Source organism: Tursiops truncatus, chromosome X (genome assembly GCF_011762595.2).
Source record: "Tursiops truncatus isolate mTurTru1 chromosome X, mTurTru1.mat.Y, whole genome shotgun sequence".
NCBI classification, from domain to species: Eukaryota; Metazoa; Chordata; class Mammalia; order Artiodactyla; family Delphinidae; genus Tursiops; species Tursiops truncatus.
The window spans coordinates 112,396,105-112,416,855 of NC_047055.1; the positions used below are offsets into that span (position 1 = coordinate 112,396,105).

Consider the following 20,751-nt stretch of genomic DNA (forward strand, 5'->3'; position numbering starts at 1 on the left):
AACTTGGGTGCCAGTAGTTTATTTGGGAGATGATCGCAGGAAGCTGGTAGGGGAGTGAGAGGAAAGCACATTGGTGAGTGGGTTACTGTGGGCAGCTGGAACTTGCTCACTATGGAACTCTCTGAGAGACTGTGGACCATGCCTTAGGATTATCCCCTTGAGTGGTGAGGAAACTAGGTTGTCTTCCAAGTCCTGCCCCTTATGGTTGCAGGTCACTGAGGGGAAATTAACTTCCTGAAATTTCTAGCCACATGCATACTTATGGCCAGAGACTACCCTCAGACACAGAAAGACCTTGACCTTGTACGCAGAATGTCTGCAGGTGATTTGCATGGTGGACCGAGGTCATATGAGTGAGACCCAACCATGTCTGCTGTGTCGTAGAGCAGGCTGTGTAAATCCACATTGAATATTCGAGCAGCACCCACTTTTCGGTCGATGATGAGGTGGAGGAATATAGGTGCAAACCCCAGGGAATTAACTAGCGTTTTCTTCAGCTTAGTAAAGCCTATCCCTTCTTTTACATGTTTCTACCAGAAGGAAGCAGCAGAAGCAAAGGCCCAGGAGGCAGCTAAACAGATGCGTCTAGAAAGAGAGCAGATCATGCTGCAGATTGAACAGGAGCGACTGGAGAGGAAGAAGGTAAGGGCTAAGGGATCAGGAGTACTTAGGGTGAGGCAGGGACAGGAAGTGAGTCCAGTTATGTTCTGCAGTTGTTGGGTACGGTGCTCTTAGAATTGTTATTTAGGTTGATTTCGTTGATCATACTGTTGTGTCTTTATTAGTTTTCTGTCATCTTGTTCTTTCATTTACTGAGAGAGGGGTATTAAAAGCTCCATCTGTGATTATGGATTTCTCCACTACTCCTTCCAGTTCTATACATTTTTGTTTTTATATACATAATTTGAAGCTCTACTGTTAGGTGGATTTATATTTCAAATTATTAAATTTTCCCATTGAATTACCCTTTTATCATTATGAAACGTCCTTCTTTTTTTTTTTTTTTTTTTTGCGGTACGCGGGCCTCTCACTGTTGTGGCCTCTCCCGTTGCGGAGCACAGGCTCCTGACGCGCAGGCTCAGCGGCCATGGCTCACGGGCCCAGCCGCTCTGCGGCACGTGGGATCATCCCGGACCGGGGCACGAACCCGTGTCCCCTGCATCGGCAGGTGGACTCTCAACCACTGCGCCACCAGGGAAGCCCTGAAACGTCCTTCTTTATCTCTAGTAATATTTCTTAAAGTCTACTTTGTCAGCCTTTTTGTGATTAGCACCTGCATGATAAATTTTTTCACTTTGAACCTATGTGTCCTTATAAATGTGCCTCTTATAAACAGCATATGGTCAGGATTTGTTATTTTAATCCAGTTTGACAGTTTTTGTCTTTTAATTGGGGTGTTTAGGCCATTTAATTACGGGTAAAGGGTTTAAGGAGGCTGATTATGAAGGTCCATTCTCATGGTGTCCAATCTGTGGCCTCCCCTTCTGCACCTCAGCTTGGCTTTCTTTAGGGTGGTCCTCTTGAATGGCAGGTAGTGATGTGTTGCTTTCTAGGTAACTTAAGGAGAGGAAGGAGAAAGATGGGATATAAATTGTTGATTCTAGATACTTAACTGGTTCACTCCTTAAGCATTTGACCGTGTTCGTATGGCAGAGGTGTATGTCTGCAAAATCAATGGAAAAACCTTTCTATACACATTATCCTCTGCTGATGTTTCTTTTTTACAAATTTTGTGAGGAATGTGAAATTGCATATAGACCCGGCTTACTTGTATATGTACCTGCTTCTTTTTGGTTCCCAGAGAATAGATGAAATTATGAAGAGAACAAGGAAGAGTGATGTGTCTCTGGAAGTGAAGGTAGGCATTCAGAGTACCATTTTCATAATTCATGTTCTGAGAAGAACAGAATGGTGGAATATATTCAGTGACATTGTAGGTCTCAGAGAGGATTAACCAGAAAAAAATAGGCTCTTCCTTGCTTTGTTCCTGGCTAGATTAAGGAGGCTGTAGGTCCCTGAAAGGAAAGAGGAGTCTAAGAGAGGGATTTCAGAGATGGGGTGATAACAAAAAATGTCCTCAGGGAAATGGGGGTAGGGATGCAGGGAGAAGCATTATAGTCCACAGATCAAAAAAGAGAATGGTGGCATATTGATAAGGGAAACATAGCTGATTTGTAATAACCTCAGAAAATTCAAAGAATTACCGTGGAGCAGACAGTTGGCCCAGCATGGTTCCAAATATCCTCTGATACTTTTCAAAAGCACTTACCTTTCTACATAAAGCCAACCTTCCCTCTATTTGTTTTCAGAAAGAAGACCCGAAAGTGGAGCTTCAGCCTGCTGTGTGTGTGGAAAATAAGACAAAACCAGTTGTCCCCAACAAAATAGGTGAGCGTGAGGTCTGGTTCTTAGGTTCTTCCTTTCAGGAGGTGAGGGCTCATGGCGCTTCCTGTGGGAGACTAGCACCCACGGGTCCTAAGAGCTTTATTAGTGGAAGGGGCCTGTGCACTTTCCCCTCCCTTGTGGAGTTTCCATCTCCAGCACAGGTCTGTCAGGTCCACTTGGAAACCGGCGGGTTCCTCTGTTACTCTAATAATCCCAGTGCCGGAGCCAGGCCATCTGCTGGCCGGGCTGCTTTCCGGGAAGCTTAATTGCTGGTCAGGTTCTATTAAGAACTGACTCTGTTGTTCTACGGCAGTTTCTTCTGCCTTCCAGAGTTCTAGATAGTCCATCTCTTTTCTATCATGTACTTAAAGCTCCTCAGGTTGGACTATTTCGTGGCAGCCAAAGTCAGAAAACGCATACCCATCTCAGAGTCACTCTTCACATTTCTCTTTAGCCTTGTGGCTCGAGTCCGGGGACCTGTACAGCATATGACACCAAGCCTCCCGGGTGGGTCATGAGCCCTGCACAGACACTGATGATGTCATTTGTCATCTCTTCCCGGTGGGAAGGTGACTACATGGGGTTCTTTTTACAAAAGGTATTGCATTGTTGGTAAAGTAGAGGATTCATTGCCTCTATAGATATTTCCCCTGTTATTTCATCGTTTGGGATATTTTATGACTGACAGAATGACTTTGTGTTCTCCATCAGAAATCAATGGCTTGAACACCTGCCAGGAAGTTAATGGTGTGGAACGTGCTGCCCCAGAGACTTTCCCCCAAGATGTTTTCACTAATGGACTTAAACCAGTTGGGGGACTTGTTCACCTGGACGCCCTTGATGGGAAATCAAACAGTCTGGATGATTCAACCGAAGAAGTTCAGTCTATGGATGTGAGGTAGGTCCACTGCTTTTGCATTTGAGCCTCATCTCTTCCCCAGATACCTCTACCACCTCTTAGTTGATTTCTTCATCTTTTCCACACCCAAATCTTTCTACACACCTATAGTAGATACGGTTGCCATTCAGGAAAGCTAACAGTGGTAAATTAATATCCATGTTTTGGGTTGAGTTCCCTAGAAACAGAGCCTGGGACAGGGATTCTAGGGCATGGGATTTATCAGAAGAGAGTTCTCAGGAGAAAGGGAAGGGAGGGAAGCAGGATTGGGCAGGGGGAGTCACTAAGCAAGGATCTGGTCTCAGCTGGTCCCAGTGGAACTCTGGAGGATGGATTTCCACCAGAGAGCGCTCTGACTGCGGTAAGGGAGGCGGCCTTCATGGCACTGTGTTTGTCAGCCATCGACTGTGGAGCACCCAGGGTGGGGATGCTCCCATCAGCCAAAGGCAGTTGTCCAGAGGAAGGGCAGCAGCTGTGAGCCCATAGCAGCTGGGGGGTGGGTGCAACCACAGGCAAAGGGGATCTGGGTGGGCCACCAAAAGGGCGCACTCACTGTGTCCAGTGTCTCATGTTTAAGTAAACTTGTCATTGGAAACTTGATAAAGGAACTAATTTGCTTTCAGATCCTAACAACTTAAGGAATTCTTAACTGGTATATGTTTGTGGATAACATTGCCTGGCAAATTAATCCTGGACCGAAGGGGGGCTCAGTTAGCCCGGGGTTGGGGCAGAGGCGCTGGAACAATGCAGTGCAGGGCAGTTGGGCTGGGGGTCCTCTCTGTGACAGGAGGGAATGCCAGTATTTTGTACAAGCTCTGCCAGAGCTCCAGCCTGCCGGAGCCTACACTTATCTCCTTGCCTGTGAATACTCAGCCTCAGTCTGGGGGGAGGCAGGTGGGGAGCAGAGCCTTTCCCAGGGCACACTGACTGTAAATATCCCAGCTCGTGCACCCTGGCCTTGAGCCAGATACGGGAAAACCCAGGGTCCAGCCGCCCTGTCACCAGGAGAGCGAGTCCTGCGCAGCCTGAGAGTACGGCCTCGTCAGGCCTTGCCACCACCCGCCACCGTCATGGCAGACTTCCTGTAAGTGGTGCCACTCTGCCCCCGGGGGGGCAGGGAACTGCTGGGGCATCTTAAAGGATAACACAATACCTCCCGCCGCCGTGTCGAGGCAGTTGTGCTTATTCTTTCTGCCTCTGGGTGGGGGGGCGGGACGAGACCTGGCACTGGCCATGGTTCAAGGAAGTGAAGGAGCTTTGTGTGTGCACTGCGTTCTTGGTGTGGCCACCTCTGCATTGGAGAATGGTGACTCCTGGGGGCAGCGCCTAAGCTTGTGGCGCCATTCTGTCCTCCGCCTGCTCTGACCAGCTGTTCAAACCCTGGGAATGGAGGTGGGCAAGGCGGAGATGGGGCGGGTGTTCCCACTAATGAAGCAGTTTGCCCAGGCTCCGGGCCACCAGAAGTGGCGTCAGGTCAGCTGCTGCCCCTTAACTAGGCTCAGTGTGAGGGAGACAGATCATCTGAGCTTCTGCAGTTCAACTTGTTTTTCTAGATTCTTCTCTAAGCTCTTACGGAGGAAGAAAAAAAACCAGACAAACCTGACAGCAGCCCTACTCTGGCTGTTCAGAGAGACTCCTGGTGAGGGGACCTCAGATCCCGGCCCACCACTTATCTGAGCTAGGCCTCTGGTTCCTCCTTCCTCCTTCCACCTCTAGGGAGAGGAGAGAGAGAGAGACAAGGCCCGTGGTGGGGAGGGGGGGCGGGGGAGTGGAAGTCTCACTTTAGCGAGGGTGCTGTGGGAGAGATCGGCTCTGCAGGTGGCCGGGTGGGTGGCGGGGGTCCTTGCTAACGAGGTTCCGGGCCTGAGCACGGCCTCCAGGTGGCTCCGGCAAAGTCTTCCCCACGTGGTCGCCTGGGGGGAGAAACGCTTGTTGATTGCATTTTGCAGCGGAGGAAAGTGAGGTCTGGGGAGGGAAAGCTGCTCCCCAGAGGCGGTGCTGCTAGAGAGAGGCTGCACCAAGGCACCCCGTGGTGATTAGACAGCCCCCCCGCCCCCCCCCCCCCCCACCGCCGTTCAGCTCACTTTCAGCTTCTGGCATTGGCTCTGTTTGCGTTTCCCATTTTAAGGGTTTCGGAAGTGCTTGGCTTCTCTGTAGTAGTGCGCTGGTGCTTGCGGGTTTTTACTTTCTTCCCATGGGCAGCGTGACCTTGGCCTTCACAGCCCTGCTCAATCTGAAACCACACACCTCAGATGGGACTTGAACCCACGGGCTGGGACTCAAACCCACTGTCTTTTAATTGAAATTGCACACCTGGTCTCAGGACTTAATGAAGCTCAGGTTCTTTATGTCTCAGCGCAGGAGGAATTCAGCGAGAGGCAAAGTGATAGGCAAGAAGTAGATTTATTAATATAGAATGCTTGTGAGGGATACAAGTGTGCAGACAAGGGGGCTCTGCCCCAAGAAGTAAGTGGGAAAGCCAGTTTATTTAGGGAGATACACACTCCAGAGACAGAGCGCAGGCCATCTCAGAAGGTGAGAGGCCCTGGGAGATGCACGTTCCATAGACAGAATACGGTCAGTCTCAAAAGGCGAGAGTGACCCTGAAATATGGCGTGGTTGGTTTTTATGGGCTGGGTAATTTCATTCGCTAACAAGTGTGAGGATTATTCCAACTCTTTTGGAGAGGGGGCGGGGATTTCCAGGGATTGGGCCACTGCCTACTTTTTGGCCTTTTATGGTCAGCCTCGGAACTCTCATGGCGCCTGTGGGTTGTCCTTTAGCATATGCTAATGCATTATAATGAGGGTATAATGAGGCTCAGGGTCTAAGGGAAGTCGAATCTTCCACCATGTTGGGTCTGATCGGTTCTAACCAGTTTTTGTATCCTCAAAGGCTATGTCATTGTTTTAAAGGTTGTGCCCTGCCCCCTTCCCTCCCGTCTCAAATCCGTTTCCCTTCTGTCAGTGTCTCAGACTTAAACTAACTTGTATCTTTTATGATGTGTTACACACAAGCTTTGGCTCTAAATCCGTCTTCTCTAGAAAAGAAGAGTAGTATAACAAAATATGACAAATAGAATTAATAGTTTGTCTATCTCTCCATCTCTCTCTCTCCCTCCCTCTCTCCCTCTCCCCCTCCAGTCCTGTTTCAAAAGAAGAGCTTATCTCTATCCCAGAATTTTCACCAGTGAGTGAAATGATTCCTGGGGTATCTCTGGACCAAAATGGAACTGGTAATGCCCGAGCACTTCAAGATCTCTTAGATTTCACTGGCCCCCCCATTTTCCCCAAGAGATCCAGTGAAAATCTCAGCCTGGATGACTGTAACAAAAACCTGATCGAAGGATTTAACAGTCCTGGCCAAGAAAATACTCTGAACACCTTCTGTTGACAAATACAACATCTCTTTAATGAAAGGTACAGTCTTTTGATGATAGTCTAAATCTGTAACTCTCCAGCTGGGGTTTGTGAAGATGAGATAAACGTCACTCAGCCTCCTAGTCAGTTTTATTTTTACAAAAAGCAAACAAATGTGGACTCATGGTATGTACAAGAACTGAGATGGATTTCAAGTGAATCCTCATCTGAGAGCTTTCTGCGCCACCCCAGCATGCCCACCCCTGCTGTTCGGGGCCGGGGGGTGGGGTGCGTGTAGAAGCACTGGCTAAAAGTTTGGCCAGCCATCTGTCTCAAGTAGCAACTTTTTACAGACACTGAGAGAATGCTGTAATAGTGGTGCAAAGTAGTGTTAATAAAATGAATTTCCCCCCTGGTTTTGTTCAGTGACATCCCACATCCTATCTAGAATCACTTGTATACATTGGTGAGTGTTGGGCTAAATGGTTTGCTGTCCTGTTGACTCCTCTGTTCTTGGATCATACCTGAAGGAGTAAGGGGGGAAAGAACTGAAGTTTGTGCCCTGAAGCATTCCCCGCCTTTGGCCTTTTTTTCTTGCCGAAGTGCTTCTAGAAACACTGGATTTGTGTGTACTTAGTTATACTCACCTCACATTGGATTTACTTCAGTTTGGGGCTTTTTTTTTTTTTTTTTTTGGCGGTACACGGGCCTCTCACTGCTGTGGCCTCTCCCGTCGCAGAGCACAGGCTCTGGACGTGCAGGCTCAGCGGCCATGACTCACGGGCCCAGCCGCTCTGCGGCATGTGGGATCCTCCCGGACCGGGGCACAAACCCGTGTCCCCTGCATGGGCAGGTGGACTCTCAACCACTGTGCCACCAGGGAAGCCCGGGGCTTATTTTTGAATGATGAAAAACATAATTAGAATGTGTCATCAAATACTTTCATAACTTAATTCCAATTGCTCCTCCCATTTTAGACTGAAATTTTTCTATTCTCAGCATTATCTCAGTCACCTTATTTTTTATGATATTCCACTCCTATAACAGAACTTCAATAACTGATATGATTTAGTCCAACCTTTCTATTTCTCAAATGAGGAAACAGGTTGGGGAGGCCACACGGCTGAGGTCACAGTGTCTCGCATACTTATTTCTACCTGACCTCAGCTGTTGGCTGTAGACAGTGCATTTTGGAGTTTGCTTCTCTTGGCCCTTGGGGAAGCGGTTGTGGTCCTTTCACACATGAGAGGGAATGCATGACAGGCAGTTTTTAGAATAAACCATATCCCTGGTTTGGAAGAGCAGCTGCCTTCTTGGACACTTTAAAAAATTCACCTGAGCATTCTCTTTCCCTGACAGTTACATGGATTAATATTTAGTAAGAGATTTCTCTTGTTATTAGCATACCTTGCACCCTTCGGTTCACTGACCTCACTATCAGTTAAGCACCAGAAAATCCACAAAACTTAGAAGAGTGTTCATGGCTTCTCAAATCTATTTCCTACATTTCTAACTAAAAGAAGTGCAAAATCCTTGTCCCAAAAAAGTCTTGGCTAAATAATTGTATTCATACTGCTTGTATGTTTTCATCTGTCATATAATTCTAGTTATCAAATTCTTCTCAGCCAGAGGTGGCAACGCCCCTGCTGGAAATGTGTTTGGAAAGGTGTTGGGGGTGGCTGTCACAGTGGCTGGAGGCAGCACTGGGATTTGTGACATTAAACGTCCTGCAGGTTTTAGGACAGTCCCGCGAAAGAAAATTTGACCCCCTAAAAGAATAGTCCTACACAAAATGCTGCAGCACTTCCGTTGAGAGACTATAAGCCAAGGAAAATGCAATTACCAAGAAGGTAGAAAGTCCCACACTGCGATCATTTCAGTGAGAGAGAATAGATGCTACAACTTGCAAAATACTGTCTCTCCATTGGTTTCACCTGATTTTGGTTTTGAATTGCCACAGGTGGCGTTTGGAGAACCCATGAAGCTGCTGGTAGTCAAATCTGAGCTGCCGGCCCTCTGAAGAAGCTTCTGTCGTCCTTAACCGCTGGATTCCAAACTATTAAATCAAAATGTAACTGTATTCCTACTTAGTATGTCAAACGCTGGCCACTCTCAGTAGATCCTTGAGACGTTGGCCTTGTCGGGCTTTAGCAGAGTTCCATGTTACATTTCTATTTATGAGCTTCAGCTGCTGATAAAGCACTTCCTGTACTCTTATTAGCATAGTGATCCTCTGAATAACCCGTGTGATTTCGGCTTGGAAAGTCACCTTAGAACCATTCTTATCCCCAGACTTGGAGCATATAAACATTTAGATGTCTTTTCTTGTAAATATTCTAGACATTTACCCAGACTCTACTTAAACATATACTGAAAACTTGGGTTGCATATCTCCCTGTCTGTGTTTAGAAGGAGAAGAAATTCTGGAACATTTCCCCCATCTCTGGGGTTTCTTTGTTGGAAGTTACTATCAAGAAGCCGTGTTTTATTATTAAACTTAGCTACCTGCAAAATGTGTTGCCCCCCATTGCTCCTTGGGCGGCTAGTGGAGTGAGTCTGGCTGAGTAAGGGAGCCATTGAACAGCATGGAAGGCCGTCTGCTCCATTAGGCATATTCCTCCAGACTTGGGCATCTGAATCTCCAAGGACCTTTTCATGTTGTACCTGAAATCCTCCAAGCTGTAGTCACTCCAGACCCTCAAGTGGCTTCTGGACTGAATGAATCGTGCACCTCCTGCCCAGGTGGTTGCTTTTCATGTTGTAGCTGTTGTTTTTCTCTTGGGTCTTGGGGCTTTTGTTTGTTTGTTTACTCAACTCTAATAAAACCAGGTACAAATGAAAAGCATAGTGCTCTGAGACAGGGGCCCCTGAACTGGACCTAATATGTCACTTTAACAGGCTTGAACATAAAAACATCTGGGTGGGGGACAAATGACGGTAGAATGTATACTTTACACGTTTTGTGCCATATAATAATGTGTTTTCTTCATTTCTTGTGGTGAAATGTGACTTTCAGATTAAAATAACCTTTTCTTCTTTGAAACCTTTTTTTTTGTCTTGTACAATAAAGAGTTTGGAAAGATCCATAATTCTGACTGAGGTTTGCAACCAGGAGATACAAAAAAGTCTCCAAAGTAATCTTGTTATGTGCTCTTAAAACCAGCTACAGTGTAAGACTGTATTAGGTATGGAAACTGTGTATGTTTGTGTATGTGTATATACTAAATAAAATACATGCCTCCAACAATACAGTGCCATAGATCTTGATGAATATCGGGGGAAAATCCCTTTTATGACAAGCACATAGAAAATGATAGCATGGTCTGACTTTCCAAAAAACGCCTTGCCATCTTTCTTATAGCCCTGTTTTGCTAAATGTCTGTTTTCTTGCAATCTGTTGTACCTCACAGCACCATTGTGATCCTGGTGATGCCTCATTTGCACGATGTGTACCTTGTGTTACCGTGAAATACATTTTCATTGAAGAGTCTGATGGTGTGCTAGTGCTTTGTTTGCTTCTGTAGGCTCGATAAAAAAAATGTGCTGAAACCAAACCAGATACCAGATTTTTGAAAACCTATTTGGAAAAAAAAAATGAAAAATCCTGTGTGGGTGTCCTTTCCCTGTCTAACTCATTAAAATTCCTCTATTGCCAGTTCCAAGTGAAACCAACTGTGGAAATAAGCTTCAGAGATGAGCTGTCCCAGGACATGATGAACTTGTAAGTATAGTAAAGTTGCTGTACTTTCATACCACTGATGCGAGGGATTGCTAGCTAGCTAAGATGCAGTTAACCTTAGTGTAATCTCCAAAAACATTCCATAGAACAATCTGGCATTTCAACAAAATTATAATGGGAATGGTGACCCCTGTTTTCCAGTAAGCTGAAACCCACACCAACTTTTTTTTTGTATCTAAATCATGGCTTGTCTACTGACTGGGAGACAATACCAGCCAAGACCAGGAGACAGGAGGGCCAGGACTGGAATGGGGATGTCGGATCCTTGTGGTAACTGCTGGGCTGCCACCTCCAAAGCCGAGGGCCCAGTTAACGCAGCTCTCCCCAGCTCTGATGACAAAGCCTCTGGTGAGGGCACACGAGTGGACATCCTCATTTTTTCCATGTGCTGGCCTTTGACAGCAGCATTATAAGTAGCTTCTGTCATCATGAGCTCTGGCCAGAGGGTCGTAGTGACGTCTAGTCACTCCTAAGAGCAATTTCTACTTTGTGAACATTCTAAATTTTTCTTAATATATACAGATTTCCTATTAGTCAAATGCTTTTGTAATTTTTTTTTCATTTGGAAAGCAAGTGTAAAGAACTAGCTTGTTTCTAGAGTTGTTATACCCATCCCCACTCCTGAGCATCACTCAGGAAGCACAATTATATAAGAAAATGGAGCGAGAGCTCTTAGGAACATTAGAAAAGAGAAAACTTTACAGATAGTCTTTTTGTGGGGAATCCATGAGAAACAACTGGGGAACTCAGAATAGTTCCACAGGGGCACTAACTACTAAGTGAAGGAAAATCAATAGTTTTCTTACACATTAAAAGTAAACAGAAAAATGGATCCTAAAAAACTCATAAAATTCCTAGAAAGAACAAGCTTCGTCTAAAACTTGACCAGGGGACATTAGAATAAATGTAAATGGAAAGACATGCCATGCCCCCTGAATGGGAAAACCTACACACCCGAAGAAGAGTAGGTGACCCACCCTCACATTTGTGTAAATTAAATGAAGTTCCACTCCATGGGATTTCTGTTTTGCAACTTGAAAATATAACTGTACAGGGAATTCCCTGGCAGTCCAGTGGTTAGACTCAGTGCTTTCACCGCTGAGGGCCCAAGTTTGATCCCTGGTCAGGGAACTAAGATCCCACAAGCTGTGCTGCGTGACCAAAAAAAAAAAAAAAGATGTAATTGTACAGTTCATGTAAGAAAATGAATACAAAGCTAAGAAACTTCTAGAGTGAGTTTTTTAAAAGGGAGGCTTCCCCCAACAAACAGTCAAATGTATGGTAAAACTTCCATAATTAAAACAGTATAGTGGTTTTTTTTTGGCCTTGCCCCGCAGCTTGTGGGACCTCAGTTCCCCGACCAGGGATTGAACCCAGGCCACGGCAGTGAAAGCACGGAATCCTAACCACTAGGCCACGAGGGAACTCCCTAAAACAGTGTAGTCTGATAGAGAAATAGAATTTGGAATAGAAATAGAGATCACTGACACATCCAAGAGAGGTGAGAATTTAGTGCATGATGGGACCAGGGTGGGTTAATCATTTGTTCCTGGAGAGAGAGAGCACGTGGTTTAGTGTCTCCTGAGGGTCAGCCAAGTTCAGTGTCTCTGATGGGCTGGGGATAAGGACCCAGAAGTTAGTGAGGAAATGATAAAGTCAGGAGCGGGGTCCAAGGTGTGGGTGCCAATTATGGTTCAGGGTTTAAGTCGGGGAAGTTTAGACACGAGCCTGCAAAGACCTCCAACTGATGCCTCCCCCTCCTCGGGATATGCTGTGATCTCAGGAGGTGGGAAGCAGTGGCCTCTACTCGCCATGGTTTAAGCTTCTCCTGCAGGAATGAACCTTAACAGTCAGCACGTCCTGAGATCCTGATGTACGCGAGGTGGTCCTAAGACTTGTCCAGGATGTGAGGTAGGTAGGAGAGGGTTACTTTCCCAAGGACACACAGCTGGAACTTGGCAGAGCTGGGGTTGACCCTGGGGCCACAGCTTTGGTGCCCCCAGGGGAGCTGACAGGCTCTCCTGCCCCTGAGAGCAGAAGTGTTTTGCTAGAGCAGGTGCTTATAGTGGAGAAGGGCCAGAAGCCCCATGGAGAATTGTAGTTCTGCTTCTTTTTATTTAAAAAAACTATTGAGATATCATTCACATACCATAAAAATTCCTTCCTTTTAAAGTATACAACTCTGTCTTTGATTTCTTCACAGTCATGCAACCATCACCACTATCTAATTCTAGAACCTTTTCATCTGAGCTCGCTTTTGCAAGGGTTATTATCCATATGTCTACTCACAGCAGCAGAGCTTGGCTTTACTGTTGGTTCAAGTTCCCATCATACCTGGAAGCAAGACCATGGGATTTGAAAATAGTATCCCCTAAACCAGTTGCTCCCCTTTTCCCCCTAGTCTCCAACAGGCCAGATTAGGGTGGTGTTTATCTAACTCAGTCCATGCCGGCTGTTTTGTGTTGTTTCACATTCTGTGTGCATAAATACTGGATCAGATGCCAAACATGGGCTTTCTATCAGATGCCCAACGTGGGCCTTTTAGGCCGATGAGAGACATGGAGTGGTGAGCGCCTTCAGCTCCGTGGTAAGTAAGTGAGAAGTTTCTGTGCAGTAGTTAGGAAATGCCAAGTTTCATTCTTCTGGTTGGCCCTGAGGGATGGTTGAGTGCTAGGGGCAAGGTCTAAAGCAGCCAGCCTTCTGGACTTCCAAGAAAGCATTAAGGCAAGCTTTCCCCATCTCACGAAATGCAAAATGTAAGGAATAGAGTCCCAAGGAATTAAACTTTTGCTTAAAGGAACTTTGTTTTCGAATCAGAGCCCACAGCTCTCTGTTGGTTGTACTTGTCTTTGAACCGCATTTTCCTAGTAGCGCGTGCAGGCTTATCTTTGAGACAATCAGAAAGTTGTCACTACAGAGGTGATAGCTAGGAAGGCACTAGGTCCTGCACAGTAGATGTTCGAAGAGCTTGTGGGGTTGAATGCAGCCCCCGCAGTGGGTCTTCATGGTTGTTTTAGAACAAACTGAATCTTGCTGGCATCACTGGGAGGAAAGAAGCGACTCCCATTTGCTCAGTGGAACTGGCCTTCTGGAAGCTTCTCAGGGGCCACCCCTGTATGGTGACAGCTCCGATGGCTGGTATGAGGTGTTCAATGTTCACCAATGGTAAGAAATTATCCAGAACGTGGAAATAAGGCCGAAAGATAACAGTGTGCCCTTACAAAGCCCTGTGACAGCATGGTCTCAACAAAGCAGCCCAAGGGGCCACTGAGTCTCAGGGGATGTGACTTCCTATGACTGCCTGTGTGCTGTGACCTAGAACCCAGTCTCCAGAGTTATTCACCTGTAGACAGAAAGTTGCAGATGACTTTTGTCCTATAGAAAAGCTACCTCCACAGGTTATTCCTGTTTGTCCCTGTAGAGCACTAAGCAATTTTGTATCTAACTTTGCAGTCTTCTCCAGCATTCTTTGCTCCACTAAGTATATGTGTGTGTTGCTGTGTGTATACTTACATCCAAGTGTGTGTCACAATCGGTTCTGTATCCTCCCTGATCCGGCTTTGTCATCCTGCTCGTTAATGAGTTAAACACAGTCGGGGAGGAAGAAAATTTACCTCTACCCTTAACAGCTTCTTCTGGCTGATCTAAGAATTAAATCGACGTGAGACAGACTAACAGGAGAAAGTCAACTTTAATTTCATCTATATGGGAACTCCACATACATGAGAGGGTCAGAGACCCCACATTTATGAAAGGTTCGAAGACAGAAAGGTAAACTGAGGTCCCTGTGCCATCCGAGCTGAGGAGTGGGATAGCGGCTGGGGGCTTCCCAGGACAGGAGCGTTGCCCAAAGAATGATAAGAAGAGCAGCTGTTTGGTATCAATAATTAGATGTTTGTCCTGCCATATAGATGGAGGTACTTAGATAAAATTTATTTCTGCTAATAACTCTTCTCTGGTCAAGAGAAAACAGCAACAATTTAAATTCTTCTAGGTAGTCAAAGGAGGGCAGTAGTTTCTCTTGAATCCGCAGGGTCTCAGTGACCTTTAGCTGAAAATAATCCTCATGCGAATGTGGCACATTTGGGGGAGGCTCGCTCTGAACCTCAACAACACATTTTTGCCACCTGCTCACTGTACATTTGCGTCGCAAGTATGCTTTTAACCTTTGCGAAGTTGTACTTTGACAGTGAGGATGCCTGAAGTCCTCAGCAAGCTTTGGGAAAGTTTAAGCAGCTGCTCTAATGGCTTTAAAGGTTCGTATTAAATGCTAGTGTCACGGATGTCATGGTGTGCCACCTACACGGCCCTCCCTTTTAGGACTGAGGTATTTGTCTTTCGGGATGTCTCCTTCCGGATGCTGGAGGTACAGTTTGCTGAGGTTTGTTGGTGGAGTTCCTTTCTAAGAATTGCCCTTGACTGAAGGATAAATCCAAGGTTAAATCCCCTCACTTGGACAGCCAATGGATAGGCTGGATCCTGACTGGATTGCTCAGGTATATGAAGACCCTTGCCTCAAGGTAGGACAACTCAGAAGGGTTGTCCCAGCTTCAGAGCTCCCTGTGGGTTCACCCGAGGCCTTTGTTGAGAACGTATTGCAGCCCAAGTTCTGGCTGCTGCTTCCTTCACTCCCCTGCCCCCCTCCCCCAGCACTCCCCATGCCCTTCCTGTGTGCAACTGGTCTCAGAGCCTGTTCCTGGAGAACCGGACCCGAGCCAGCTAGGCAGTGTGCTAAGAGCTTTCCACGCATTCTCTCCCTTAGCCTTCAGAAGGGCTTTCTGAGATAAGCACTGCTGTTGCCATGTTCACTTTACCATGAGGGCCAAGACAGGTGAAGTCCCGTCATGTACAGCCAGGAAGTACGCAGCTGGGCTCCAAACCCAAGGTTTCCTTTGGAGCCTGTGCTTGCCCTGGCCCACCACACTTCCAAGTTCCTGCCTGGGAAATCACACAGGCTTATCCCCTAGAGGCTCTTGCCAGTCGACACATCTCCTAGTTATATTTGCAGGTTTCCCAATTGAGCTCAACCAGCTTCCCTCGCCAGCAGTTGTTGCTGATTTTGCAAATCCCTGGGCATCTTCTGCTGAGGGGATTTGGTCTGTCTGTTGCTCAGTTCCAGCAGAATACCTGCACCCTCCATCTGGGAACATGGACAGTTGGTAGGATAGTTTTTTTTTCCTCATCCAGGAGGAAAGCCATGTCATAAATGCTCACTTATTAAGCACGTATGTGTGAATACCTACTCCCTACTCTGTGCCAAGCAGTTTGCTAAGGATGAGGATAGAGCAGAGAACGAGACCAGATATTGTCCCCACCTTCCTGGAGCCCATAGTCTAGCAGGGAAGAGAGACAGTAGACAATTTAACAAGTTCTTATTTGCAGTTGTGATGGGTGATGAGGTCAGGTTTGCTGTTACACATTTTCATATTATTACAGTTTGCGATGAGACATTTATTTGTGTGATTCTTGGAGTAATGTCTTGTTTATCTCCCTCACTGTAAGCCTCCTGATAGCAGGGCTGCCATATTCCTACTACCTAACACAGGTATTCAGTAAATATTTGTGAGTGAGTAAACACAGTTGTTACTGAGAAAAGTTTTGGATTCAAATCCATGGCCTCTGATCTACATATCCTTCTGCCAGACCCACATTCTATCATGAGATGACAGTCTCAAGGATCCTGGTTTTTGTCTCTGCATTGGATCCTCAGCACCTAGAATGGCACCTGCCACAGACGAGCCCCACGATAAATCTTTGCTGAATGAATTTTTTAAAATTGAGAATAAGTGTACTAGTTTTGATCATTCCACTATACACGACGCAAAGTAGCTTCAATATTAAGGTTATTTAGGAATCACACGTAATATGTAAGAAGCTCCAAAGACAGCTAAATGACATCAGGATTCTGGGGCAGCACTTTTTTGAGTTTCTTGCCTCTTAGGAAGGCTGCTGTGGCACCAGCATCCCATCCTCAATGCCACTGTGTCAAAGTTGTGAAAAAGTTAGTGGCAGGCTGCCCTTTCTACTGCTTCCTCCTTCTATCAGGGAGGAAACTCTTTCCCGGAAGCTCCCAGAAGATTTCTGCTTCCCTTTGGCCAGTACTAGGTCTTACATCGACCCCTAAGCTAATCACTGGCCGAAGGGAAGGAGATGACCACGTGTATTAGTGAAGGTAATGCTGGCTTCTATAACAACCCCACCCTCCCCGCAAGATGCACGATGTCCCAAATACAATAGAACTTTTTTCTCCCTCCTGGGAAGTCCAAAACAGATATCCTTTATTTATTTTATTTATTTAAAAAAAATTTTTTTTTTTTTTTTGCGGTACGTGGGTCTCTCACTGTTGTGGCCTCTCCCGTTGCGGAGCACAGGCTCTGGACGCACAGGCTCATCGGCCATGGCTCATGGGCCCAGCCGCTCCGCGGCATGTGGGATCTTCCCGGACCGGGGCACGTACCCGTGTCCCCTGCATCGGCAGGGGACAACCACTGCGCCACCAGGGAAGCCCCAGATATCCTTTATTACAACTCTCTTTTGAGTGGTAATTCAGGGACTAGGCCCCTTCCGTCCTGTAGCTCCCTCATCTTCCAATTTTGTCATGTTTTTCTGCATTAAGCTGACAGAATAGGGAAAGAGAATGGAGAAGACACACTGCTTTCCAACCACCTTGGCCTCTAAGGGACATGTATCATTTCCACTCACATTTCATTGATAAGAACTAGTCACGTGGCCCCACTTAGATGCAAGGGATGCTGGGAAGTATAGTCCCTGGCTGCTTTGTTTCTTACCAGGGATAGTACTATTCTGTGTAAGGGAGAGCACCAGTACTGGGTTGGCCAAAAAGTTCGTTTGGGTTTTTCCATAAGCTCTTATGGAAAAAGCAGAAGAAACTTTTTGGCCAACCCAATATTTTGGTGGCTAGTTAGTTGTCTCTGCTATGCCATGACTGGCTGAGACCAGAGCCGTCCAATGGAAATATAGTGGGATCCACATTTGTCATTTTCAGTTTTCAAGTAGAGGGCCTGGGAAGAGAGGAGCAATAAATATTTTGACTGTATTATTATGAAATCTACCACAGGGTCCATTATGTTCTCTTTCCCTACCAGTCTAAGGGAGAGTGAAAATTGGTGTGAACATTTAAGAAGAAGTTGTGGAGTACCTAACAAATATGGAGTTAAACAAAGCAAATTTATCAGGCAGATGAAAGGTTTGAGAGCTCAGTGACTTTTGAACTGGTGTCTGGGTTGTGCCGGGACACAAAACCAGACCTGCTTATGGTAGAAAAGATATGTGAACTGAATCCATCAAGGATCTGGGCAAGAGCTTCCGGGGGAACACTAAAGATTTAAATAAGGTGAGTAATGAACTTTTAAACAATTAATCTTATTTTGCAGTAAGATTAAGTTTTAAACCTACCCTCACCATTCCTTTTTTGCCTTGCATCAATGTAGGTAGTTCACATCAATCAAAAAAAGTTTTTTTCAAAATAATTGCTGACTTGTGACACCTTGTTTTAAAACCACAAATATTGTATTGCTTTCAGAACCGGGGCCAAGCTGCTTCACATACTGCATTACAAAAGAGTTCATCAGAAATAATTTATGGAACCAGAGGGCTGGTAGCAGCTACCAAATCTTGCTTAGGAATTTGTCCTCCATCTCAGTAGGAAAACAGACATAAAGGCAGTGACTAGAATGAGCAAAAAGGAATCTGCAGCATAAGCCTGTCTAAAAACATTTTCTTCCAAATAATATAAATCATTTCTGTCTGTGCTCCACTGTTGACAAAGCCCTTTAAAAAGTAAAGGTAAGGAAAGGACAGTGACCACAAAAAAGTGCCTGTATCATGGGATGGAAGAAAAAGAGGAGGGATCAGGGCCAGCTAAGCATTATACATCAAATTTCACTGACAGTATTAAGCAACATAGCCAAAGTCAGATACTTAAGGAAAGAGAAAATTCACCTGGTCTGTCAGTCCTGACTTATAAACACTAATGTAGATGCTGAAGCCATGACCAACACAATACAAACCATCTAGACAAAAACTATGAGAAAAATCTGGGCCAACAGCATTGCCAAGGGATGAGAAAGCTATTCGTCCTACTTCTTCCTAATTATCTTATTCTCACATCAGCATTTAAAAAAGAAGGCTATACAGAAGGATGGCTGGAGATACATATCAGGGCAGCTGGCAGGTTTCCCCAGAAAACAGTGTCCCTCCAAAAAATGACAATAGGCACTTGATCTAAGTCTGTATCAACGCATGATATTCATTCTCTCTCTCTCTTGCTCTTTTAATATGACTTTTTTTTCTGGTTTAAGAATTAGTAGTTTAAAAACTACTCAATTTTATCAAGTCTCTATGTCCATCTTCTGGTTTACAGGAAATACAAGCCATAGAGAAGTGGTTCTCAAACTTGAGCATGCTTCAGAATCTCCTGGAGGGCTTGTTGAAACTATGCTGGGCCCCACCCCCAGAATTGCTGATTCAGCTTTAAAGCAGAAGCTTTAAGATCCAATGTATGGTCCCACTGTTGCTCCTTTTCTTCTGGTATGACACCAGTAATGTCTCAGATAGCATCAATTTCTTCACCCTGGGTCCCAGACAGAAGAACCAAAGCTGACCCATGATGGACTTGAAATATAAGTGAAAAATAAGCATTCGTTGCTATAAGCCACTGAGATTTGGGGTTTGTTATCATAGCGTAATTTATTCTTACTAATATAGAGCCCTTGTATTAAGCATACTTGGCATTCTAGAGCAGGTTTGGCTTTGCATGAAAATCAAAGAAAAAATAAATGGAAAGGCAGATAATATTTCATTTCTCTTAGGCTTGTTCTGCCTCTGTATGTGTGTGTGCTATTCATATACATAATCAAGAGCTATGAAACCTTATGCAAACTACTTAACCTCTCTGTCCACAGAAGCAGCATGTAGGGCGAGGGCCATCTCCTTGTGCTTATTATTAACCAGTAATAAGTCTGAACAAAAATCACCTTGTTCAAAGATGAATCAAGAGAATGTATTGAGATATATATATATATTTTGTATACTTCATTATATATGTGTGTGTATGTATGTGTATATATATATATATATATATATATATATATATATATTTGTGAAATATAAAACCTAATCGTGGAAGAGAAAGAAGAGCATACTTATGAAAATGAATGACTACGGAATCCAAAAGAGGGATTTTATGACCGGTTTACCATCCTTTTGCAAGAAGGTAGGCTTTCTATAAAACCAGAACAGAAATTCATAAGGAAATGAAACGGTGAGATGGAAAGTCAATAGGATGAGTTGAAAGAGAAGGATGGGGTGGGGGGGAGAGAAGGAAATGACGGAAGGAAACAAAATTACCAATAATAGAAATTGAGTAAAAACAGAGGCAGAAATAATGCTTTTGGAAATCTTATCGGTAACACTGAAAGCAGATTGGAGGTCTACCAGAATGCTGAAAAACGGTAAACAGATGAAAACGATAAAACAGATGTTTACCACAAATAATTGCTCTTCCTAAAAGAGAGACCAGAACAAATGGAGCAAAAACAATTCTTGAAAGTAGAATGGAAGAAAACCTTCCTGAACTGAAGCAGATTAAAAGGTCCCACACCTTTTAACCAGACAGAAGGGATAACATGTGCAATGGAGTATTCATCTTAAACAGCAAACATTTCAGTATAGCCAGGGCATTGAGCGCAAAGAGGAGAGAAGTTAGAGAGGTAAGTATGAACCAGATAATCAAAGGCCTCATATACTATGCTGGGGAATTTCTCTCTGCAAAACAGGAAGCAAAAATCATGTATGAAGAGAGGGAAATGATCACTGGCATGGGGCTTAAAGAGAGTGGTAAGGGTTAGTAACAGCAATTACTGGAAATGAGAGTGGTCACATAAAAGGATTCCTAAGAGGCACCAAGGCTGTCCACTGCGGTGAGTCTCCATAAATTTGTAGTGGTATCATTCTATTATAGTTGTGTGGCTTTTTCCTCCCAAGTAGTGCTTGGAAACATAGACGTGGGTATGGAAAATGCAGATAACTGGAATGTTTCAAGGTGGTGGTTTGATGTTGGGACGTATCAAAGGGCAATTCAAGGGGCTCTGCCTACAAGAGTGGTTGAAGTCAAAGGCCATGGGCTTCAGTCAGGTAGAAGGTTCAGGGGATGTGAGAGCTCTGTGGTTTTTGAAGAACAAGTATATTGGGACTAAGGGAGAGATAGGACTACGAGGATGAGGATTGAGTCCAAATAAATGGGGTTGGTAAACTTAAGGTTTTAGCCATGAAGCAGTATAAAGTGATGGATGTCTAGATTTTATAGAATGGGTACCTGGGAATGTGTGGATTAAGTAGAGGTAAAGTCA

General features: G+C 45.0%; 2 protein-coding genes across 11 annotated transcripts in view; both read left to right on the plus strand.

Moving 5' to 3' along the window:
• Positions 1–10,132, plus strand: part of MAP7D2 (MAP7 domain containing 2) — a 107,794-nt gene extending 97,662 nt beyond the window's left edge. For 7 of the 9 annotated variants that reach the window (XM_019927646.3, XM_019927650.3, XM_073799163.1 and 4 more), the window contains 6 exons: positions 538–642; positions 1,802–1,858; positions 2,310–2,388; positions 3,097–3,283; positions 6,427–6,702; positions 8,603–10,132. In XM_019927646.3, the coding sequence (XP_019783205.2) occupies positions 538–642; positions 1,802–1,858; positions 2,310–2,388; positions 3,097–3,283; positions 6,427–6,676 (678 nt within the window). In that variant the 3' untranslated portion in view covers positions 6,677–6,702; positions 8,603–10,132. The remainder of the gene's footprint in view (positions 1–537; positions 643–1,801; positions 1,859–2,309; positions 2,389–3,096; positions 3,284–6,426; positions 6,703–8,602) is intronic. The other 2 variants (XM_073799162.1, XM_019927652.3) reach the window with 2 other exon arrangements.
• A 187-nt stretch (positions 10,133–10,319) lies between these two features.
• BCLAF3 (BCLAF1 and THRAP3 family member 3) overlaps positions 10,320–20,751 on the plus strand; it is a 77,766-nt gene continuing 67,334 nt past the window's right edge. Inside the window, exon 1 of one of the 2 annotated variants that reach the window (XM_073799179.1) lies at positions 10,320–10,363. The gene's annotated coding sequence lies outside the window, so the exon portion shown is untranslated. The remainder of the gene's footprint in view (positions 10,364–20,751) is intronic. The other variant, XM_073799189.1, reaches the window with a different exon arrangement.